Genomic DNA, 9,725 nt, shown 5'->3' on the forward strand with positions numbered 1-9,725 from the left:
TGTTTGTTGTTATGGTTTACAATTTGAATCGTATTGTGATTCTTGTTAATGATGGCTCCTTGTAAAGTATCTATGCTTTTGTTCTAAATACTACCACAAGTGCTCAGGATCATGATGATCAATGAGGGTAGAATCCTAAAGTTGTTTAACTAGTATATTTTTTAAGTTCTTCTGACAAAACTTATTGTAGATTCAATGTAGTGCATTTACTATTCTATCTTTCCCCTATTACACTATAATAATAACAACCATTGTAAGTTTTTTTTGGCAATTAAAAGTATGTTAATTAGACATTTATGAATATCAACAAGACTCATAGACATTTATGAATATCAACAAGACTCATAAATCATTAATAGAGGGAGAAAAAACATAAAGCTACTAAAACATTGGTACAAGGATGCTCAAACTTTTACTAAATCATTACAATTTTGCATTACAAATCCTCTTTTATTAATTGGTCTTTGTTTATTTATTCATAAATCATGAATTAATTAATGTACGCCTTTCATTGTTTTTCTTTAAATATGGAAATCACAAAGAAAACAAGGTTTCATTAAATGAATTGACATTAAGTTGTGTGTGTTGTTGAACAAATAACGTCATAATAAGCTTGTTTTTAATCAATCTTATATAAAGGGTTTTCATCGTCCACGATGTCATACAATTTGAATAACTAAACAAGTATATATGTGATCTTATCTTATTATTATCTAGTTGTATGTCACACTACTAGAGTTCTCTAGATTTGATTTAAATATTTTTGCTTAATGAAAACAATGTATCTTTTAAGAAGTGAACCCGTCTAAGGATCAAATCCATCGTAAGCTCGTTAGATTTTCACCAAAAAATAATTTAGAAAAAGTCTCACTTGTCTAGCTAATAAGGTCATAGGGAGTTTTTTCACAAATTTAAACCTATCTAAGAATCAAATTCATCCTAAACTCACTAGATTTTCACACTAACAAAAAAAAAATCAATAAGGGTCTCACTCGTTCAACGAATACGGTCATAGACAACTTTTTTCACAAACTCACCTAGCGACCCTTATCTGACCAAGTGAATAAGACTATCTTTATTCTCTAGATTTCTTTAAAACTATTTTCGTCCATGGCCAAGTGAGTTTGCATAATTTGTAGATACAAATATAATATATTATATCACTAAGGAGACCATTTGGACAATTTTACTCACTTCTCATGTTAAAATATCTATCTTATAGTTAAATAAAAACAACTCAAATGAAACTATATTATGAAAGTGATAGATCAAACTCAATTTACTAGCTTACAAACAAATCTACACATAACTCGTTTCAAAAGCCATACTTGAAAATCAACATTTCCAACAATCATAATATATCAATCTAACAGTCATAATATATTCTCATTCACACAATAATTATAGCCTCAAGACATCAATTCAACAATTTAAGTATTATAATAGTTTACCATTGTTAAGAGATTCGTATTATCACAAGTACTCACATAGTACAACTCTCATAGGTAATTCTAACCACACAAAAAAATAATACTCAAATCAATTATCTGAGCACACTCTTGTGGTCACAAAATAATAGATATTCATTTTATGTTACTTAGATTCACGTGCAAGTACACAAAGGTTACATGCAATAGGGCACTAAAAAACAATGCAATAGAAGAACTTATTCTATATAATTTTTTTATCAAATAATTGTATTGCCCTCTGTATAAAAAGTCCTAAGGTGAATTTCAATGTTTAAAATAATGAAGGATAAAGTCAGAAATATAAAACAAGTACAAGAGAGCTAGATGTTTTTATAAAATAAACTCGATTAATAAAAAAAATTATTTATAGTTTGATTTTTGAATAATAAAACAATCCAGTGTTATCTATAAAATCATTACTACTTTTTATATCCTTAGATGAATAATATGACATATGAAAGTGAATATATATTTGCACTTAAGTGTTGAAATAATGTAAATCAGGAAATATAAAGAGAAATTATCACTAATAAGATATACGAGAAATATAAATAAATATTAAATAACATGAAATAAAAGGTAAAAAAAAAAAGATATTGAAGAAGAGAAAAGATCAAAGAAATTTTTCTATTGATTGGTACTGTAATCATGTTCTCTTTTATTTGTTTAGTGCATGAATGTTCACTTTTATTTTATATATGATAATAAAAAACTATTATTATTGTTACTATTATAATTATAAAATTAAATGTAAATAATTTTTATAATTTTATTGTAAATAATATTTATTTATTTTGTAGATAATCTTTTAACTAAAAAATAATTAAATTTAAAGAAACAATCAAATAAAAAAAACAGTTAAATTTAAATAAATAATCAATTTAAAAAGTAGAATTGATAAAATAATCAGGTTAATTTAAAAAAAAAATATTTAAGGATAAAATTAAAAAACAAATGTGAACACCCGAAAGAAAAATGTTTTTTATATATGTATTCAAGATGTTGTGACAATAATCACCCAAGATACTTGTTGGATAATATCTAAATCACACTTTTGTATGTTCTCTTCTTATAAAGTTCATTTGTCAAGAGTTTTATTTAATTACAAGACTTAATTCTTTATAAATGTTCTGCTCTGCTATAAAATTGATTGAACATGAAAAAAAAGAAAACCAGTTAGTTAGGCAAGTAACTATAGTGATTGAATTAACTATGCTTATGGTTTTTTTTTTTATTGAAAATTACATATAAATTAAAAATAAAATCAATTTATAATATATAAAATAATGTAAAATAAAAATTTAAAGTTCGATATAAATTAATTTTAAAATTCATTTATAACATTATTTTAAAGATTGACTAAATTAAAATAAAAACTTACATATTTATCATTATCCTTATTTATTTTTCTTCTATGTTGTTTATTGTGTTCTTTGTTCTTCTATCTCTTTTTCTTTCATCAATGCCTACAAAAAAAATGATAAATTCATCAAAAATAATATAATTAATCTCTGTTATCATATAATGAAAAAACTAAATAAAAAATAAAAAAAATGATGTTAACAAATATTTAAAAAAAATTAAAACAAATGAATATCATGCATAATATTTTCAGCAATAAAAACATATTTATTCTAAAAACACTTCTCAATTAGTTAAAGACAGAAATATATAAACAATTATTTAATTCTAAAAATAAATACTTATAAATTCTAAGAAAAAATTCCAAAAGACACCTCCATCACTTACACAGATGTATAATAGTAATATGATTAAATTCAAATGAAGTGAGTGAAGATCATTATGGACTCAGAAAACATTTATTCAACAAAGCACATTTTGCTCTTATGTACGAGAGAGAACCAAATATTTATCTTCATCGTCCACATCTTCATAATTAGTAAATACAATAAAACTAATAAATTAAAATAAAAGTAAAATACACAAACTAGAAATAAAGAAAAAAATATATATAAATATCAATCTTTGAGTTCAAAGAAACATAAAGGAAAAGGAAATTGTGATGGATAAAGTTGAGAAATAGTAATTGCTAATACAAAGAAATAAAGGGTGAATGGAAAAATGAAAAACAATTACAATCTTTATATAGAGTTTTTTTTTTTAATTTAATACAGTTAACCTTGATAGAAACTTTAATTGGCTAGTCAACTTGCATAAATACTATAAAATGTATCTTATATTCATTCTTGCTTATCAAGTGATGTACTGGCCAAGTTATGAATATTATATTAAGTTATGATTTTTCAAATAATTTCTGCATAGTTTGAAAAACCTTATAATATTTAAGTCAATTGAATAACCTACGAAGCAATCATAAGTTATAAACATTGTCATTATTTATATGTCTGACTTTTCTATTAATACTAGATACAAGCCAAGTATTACAAACCAATTTCAAATTTTATTTTGTGAAAATAAAAAAAAGTTGAAAACAGGGAGGGTTTAAAATGCATAACAATTATATAAAATATTTATTTTTAGCGTTTTGAATGCTTAACTGCTTATTAAATTATCATGCATAAACCATACTTTATAAGTATTTTTAATTTTTGTCTTGCATTAACATTCAATAAATATCTTAGATGAAGAAAAATCCTCAAACAAGTATATTTTACTGGCTAGCTCATTAAAGCAAAGGTACGAGACCACATAAGATAAATCAAAGGTAACTTTTTGTGTAATTAGCTAAATTAATGGTTAAAATCAATTAATGTTTTGTCTAAATTTTTCTGTTGCGATGACATTTTTACCCCTCGAGTATGTAAATTTTTTATATATTGAAATATTTACAATGTCCATAAATGATTATAGAAATATTTTAAACATATATAAATTTAACATAGTAATTTAAACTTTAAATTATAAATAGAAAATGAGTTAAATATGTTTTTAGTCCTTATTCTAAAATTTTGTTCCTTTTAGTCCTCTTAGTTTTGAAATTCTTATTTTTAGTCCTTAAAATTGAACGGTGTTAAATTTTCTTTGATGTGGCAAATGGCGAGCCACGTGTTATGTCACATTCCCTAGCTACTTTTAATTGACGTGGCAGTAAAGGTGTGGTGGTCGGTCAACCTGGTGGATGGTCGGCCACTCGGCATCTACTCCAACGAACCGTTCGACCTCACTTCCCTTTGTCTTACCGTTCGGTTTCTCCTTTAGTGCACCGTTCTGCCTCAGTCACTCTTTCTATCTTTCGCTTACCGCTCGGTCTTTTACTCACCTCTCGGTCTTACACCCACACACTTAACTGTGTGGTCCTGCACACAAACACACACTTAACCGTTCGGTTCTGCTCAGAAACATACAAGTAACCGTTCGGTCCTGTACACTCACACACTTAACCATTTGGTTCTTCGTGTTCACACCACTAACCGTTCGGTCCTACACACCAGACCGACCACCAGACCGAGTGGCCGACCACCAGACCAAGTGATCGACCGAGTGGTCGACCGACCACCAGACCTTTACTGCCACGTCACATAGTAGTCAGGGAAGGTAGCATCAGACGTGGGCTTGTCGTTTGCCACATCACTCAAAAGTTAACGCCATTCAATTTTAAGGACCAATTATAAGAGTTTCAAAACTAAGAGGACTAAATGAACAAAACTTTCGAATAGGGACTAAACCCAAAATCGCTTGAGAGTTAAGGAACTAAAAACATATTTAACCCATAAAAAATTGTAAGTTACACATTAAAATATATTTATTGTAGATTTTAATAGTAATAAAATGGCTTCAACAAGTAGTCTACTTCGGTGGGTGTTATACCTATGACACCCAAGGAGATTGCCATATACTTGTCAGTGTGGGTGTATCCTATTTTAGATAAAAAAGTTTAGTATAATGTAAACTTTTACAAGTTTATTATTAAGAAACTTATTCAAGTTTGATATTTTTAGTCTATATACTTTTCTTTTGTTTTCAAAATTTTGACAACATAATATTTATTTGGACATTCCATGAATATAACAGTCTGTAATTTTCAAGAGTCAGATATACTTGAACTCAATACCAGTTAATTAATTCAAACAATACTAATATCATCTACATGTATTTCAAATATATATATATATATATATATATATATATATATATATATATATATATATATATATATATATATATATATTGAGTAATATGTTCTCATAATTCAAACTAAATTTGAAATCCAATCCAAGCAACTCGGTATCAACATTAAAATTTATGCAACTATAACTTTTTTTTTGTTATTATTTGACTTTAAAAAGAATAAATTATATATTTTCACGAAGTGATACATATACATTAAAAGAACTATCAAAGTTAATGCACAGTTAAAATTTTGAAGTAGATTGCTTAAAAAAATTGTGTTGCTAACACGTTTTGCAATGTATAACCATTTCCTAAACTAGAATAAACCAACCAAACCAAATGTCCAGAACAAACATAAACGTCACAGATTATTTCTTTGAAAGAATATTCATATAATTAAGTGTGTGTCTGTTTCAGTTTCTACAATATTATATAAATTTTATATATAATTTTATTTTCTGTTTAAAGATAGTTTATTTGTTGCCATTGAGGAAATATCAAGTTTGTTTTTCAATATCTTTTAGTCAGACATTGCTTGACAGGAACATGAAACTAAAAAAAATAACAAGAAAAGCAAACAAAAATATCATGGAGTAAATTTTTCTTAGGACTTGAACATGTTAAGATTAAAAAGAATAATTAAGCCTAAACTTAATTATAAATTATATTCACTGGACAAATAAAACACTACACGTTAAACAAATCTTTGACGATCTTTGAAAACTGTATTGGATTCTAAAAAAAAGAATTATAGAATTAGGGGATTTCATAACTCTTTGGAAATAAGAAAAATCCAAAGAAAAAAGTAATTTAGTTTGAAAATGAAGAAGAGAGTTATAAATACAGCCAAAAATTCATTTCAAGTTTGTAGTTCCGTGCGACGTTAAACTTCAAATACAGATAACTTTTAAGTGGTTGTTAGGCAAACAAATGCTACTACTACATTTGGTCATACTACTTACAATTAAGAAATTTAATTAATGTAGTACAATTGTCAGTATTTTGTATTTTAAGCTATTGATATTTATTCTCTAATTTTTTTATTTGATTAATACATTTATACTTCAGAGAGTAATTTAGGGGGACGCGTAAATTGTGTAATATATAATTTAGAAAAAAAAAACATATTAAAACAATAATACTTACAAATTTTCTTAAAGAATCCCTTAGAAAAGACCGTAAGAAATACTAGTGACTTTCAAAAACACTTTCGAATAGCATAATAGTGAATATATTGGAATATATTCCAAAGCCAGGTTGAATGAAAAGTAAAAATTTATTTATTTTTTTTGTTAAACTTTAGTTGAATGGTTCGTTAAAAAAAGCACGGTAACTAGTCTTTTTTAATGGACAGAAAGAAGAAGAATCAATGTTCATATAGATAGATTCAAATTTAAAAAAGTAGTTATAGTGTTGTTGTTAAAAGTGATTCTAGAAGAATCAAGGTTGTTGTTCCAATTCAAATTAGTATTAATGCTGTTTGAACAAAATGGTTGGACAAATTTCTTCCTAATAATTCTTAAAAAATAAAATAAAATAATTTAATGCATAAATTATTATTATTTAAATTATATCAAAAGCTTTCTATAAACTAACTTGTACATAATTAAATTTATTTATGTTTTTTTTCTCAATTAAAATCCCTCATAGAGAAATTTATTCTAACATGTCCAAAATATAAAGTTTTCAAACAATTGAATATCGATTGTATAAAATTATGTTTAATAACAACATTTTATATAATATATAGTATATTTATAAATGGATTATGGAATACATTTTATTTACAAATTTGATTATCGAATTTAGCTGCATTCAAAGTCAAAACATTATATTAAAATATTAGATTGATCAAAACTTAACCTACCTACCAATTTTGAATTTATGAATGGCCTCAGAAAGCTAAACCATCCCGTGTTCAAACCTAGGGACCAGATTAAAAAGAATCCCAATATCTCGGAACATGTGCTTTACATCTTACTATTATGTAAAAATGGTTAAAAGAATTGTTTACATTATGACAGCATAAAGCCCTACTCACGAATTAAAATAAAATATTACCCACATGAAACACCTAGAGACTTCCAAGTGTTTTCTTTTTATCCAGCAAAATAGAAGATGTGTATTAAAATATTATAAAGTGATATGATGATAAAATATTACTCAAAAAAATCTTATCATGACGATTCAATCAAATATTAAAATCCAAAAATCTATTTATTTATTGATTCCGAAAGTAGTTGGTACTATTAATGTAGTAAAGTTATTTTCTTAAAGTAGATTGGTGCCGGTTGTTCTTTCTCTTTGAGGAGAAGGAATGAAATAAACTTAAAAGATACTATAAAATATAATTTGTGATTAAAGAAACCTCTTAATCACATGTTCAATACCAATTGTTTTCCAGAATTTGATTTGCGAAACTCTGCACAGCAGCCACAGCCGAAAAGGAAGTGCAATTGCCATCATCGTTTCCTTCGCTTCTTTTTTCACCTTCTCACATAAGCAAAAGGTCCCAAAATTCACCCAAAAACAACGAACAAACTACAAAATCGATCCACAGCAACTGTTTGCAACTTTACATTGCTTAATTCAAACAAAAAAGATCGTAGTATATACACAGCAAAACAAACATAAGAAGACAAAAAGTAAGCAGCAGTAGCATCATACATAGTAGATATATAAAGCGAAATCAGCACGACGGAACGACGCCGTATCCAGCCAGAGGGTCCGCATCAGAACGTTTAGCGAACCTGCCTTTGATCCTTGGTCTCGTTTCTGCATACGCTTTTCTCGAAGCGTAACGAATTGTCTTCTCGAACTTTCGGTTCTTCCTTTTCTCCCGGTACCTCAACACTCTTGCCTCCCTGTCCGCCGCCGAAAACTGAGCCGTCACTGTCACCGCGGCCACCTTGCTGTAGCTGCAGTTCGATATCTCCGACATCGTGTTTCCGTCCGGCACAACTCCAACCTCCATCGACGACGACGATACCTGAAAGAATCAACAACCACAAGAACAAACAAACAAACAAATTAATCCATGTTATCATATTCCACAAATCGATTTCGAAACAACTAAACATCACGGCAAGATAGTGCTTAGACTTACACTTTGGCTCATCTGAGACTGTGACTGCGAGAGAGTGGTGGAATTGTATTTGTAACCGTAGGCGAACGGCTCGTAGTTGCTCTGCACCGGAACCACGCCGTCGGCGGTAGCGGAGCCTTTCGGATCCGCTTTCGGATCCGCGACGGCATAGTCCAGATCTATGTAAGGAACGGGCTCGGATTCGGAGAACAAGTACTGAGAGGAATTTAGATCTGTTTTAGGATTAGGTAGCAACCAGGACGCGGCCTCGGCCTCCTCGGTGCTGACATCAGCGTCGGCGTCGGAGAAGAAGCGGTGGTCGTCGAGAAAGTTGATAGGCGAGGAGGCCTTGACGGAGTGTACGGACTCGTAGAAGGGCGCGACAGGGAGACGCTCGTGGCGGCTGGCGAGGGGGTTGGCGGAGTGGATGTCACGGTCGCAGGCGAGGCAGAGCGCGGCGGCGTCGGCCTTGCAGGTGACGTGCGCGGGCGCCTGCTCGCATACCTCGCAGAGCGCAACGCGTGGGTGGCGCGAGGCGAGCTTGTTGGCGGCGTGGACCTTGGAATCGCAGGCACCGCATAGGAAGGCAGCGTCGGGGCGGCAGTACAAGGTGGCGGTGGCGGACTTGCATGAGTCGCAGAGCTTGGAAGCCATGAGTGGTGGCTCCCTCTACGTCTCTCTCTGTGATTTGTGTTTATTTTGTTTGGGAATGGGGTGTGGTGTGGAAGTGAGGAAGCGTGATTATGTGAAAGTAGTCGAGTCAAGTGTGTCCAAGTCTATCTGGTGGGCCCCGGGAGATCTGAAGAATAACCAATGAAACAGTGGCACGTGGAGAGGCTTAGCCGAATATAGACCCTACAATAAATTTAGGGGTGGGGAAGCAACTGCAATAGAGTCTGTAGGAGAAAGAGGGTTTTGGGTTCGGACGCTGTGGTGCCATATTCCAACCCCCTCCACCACTCTTCCTTTTCATCCAAAGCTTTTTGGCATCTTTATAAAATTATTATCGTCACTCACCATAATTCTGTCGTACCTTTTATTCTATCAACACTCTCTCACATTATTATTATTTTTTCGAC

General features: G+C 30.3%; 1 protein-coding gene across 2 annotated transcripts; it reads right to left on the reverse strand.

The window, feature by feature from the left end:
* Positions 1 to 7,879: 7,879 nt before the first annotated feature.
* On the reverse strand, positions 7,880 to 9,380 carry LOC124840098 (zinc finger protein CONSTANS-LIKE 4-like). Of its 2 annotated transcripts, XM_088107189.1 has the most exons (3): positions 8,668 to 9,380; positions 8,229 to 8,550; positions 7,880 to 8,102 (listed from the first exon to the last, which is right to left on the reverse strand). In XM_088107189.1, the coding sequence occupies exons 1-2, from the start codon at positions 9,298 to 9,300 to the stop codon at positions 8,251 to 8,253; spliced, it is 933 nt and encodes a 310-aa protein (XP_087963315.1). In that variant the 5' UTR covers positions 9,301 to 9,380; the 3' UTR covers positions 7,880 to 8,102; positions 8,229 to 8,250. The 2 variants fall into 2 exon arrangements, with proteins under 2 accessions (XP_087963315.1, XP_047172043.1); XM_047316087.2 differs by lacking the exon at positions 7,880 to 8,102 and having other exon boundaries at positions 8,113 to 8,550; positions 8,668 to 9,378.
* Between the last annotated feature and the right edge of the window lie 345 nt (positions 9,381 to 9,725).

Source organism: Vigna umbellata, chromosome 2 (assembly GCF_029865625.1).
Source record: "Vigna umbellata cultivar VRB3 chromosome 2, Vumbellata_1.0, whole genome shotgun sequence".
In the NCBI taxonomy this organism is placed as follows: domain Eukaryota; kingdom Viridiplantae; phylum Streptophyta; class Magnoliopsida; order Fabales; family Fabaceae; genus Vigna; species Vigna umbellata.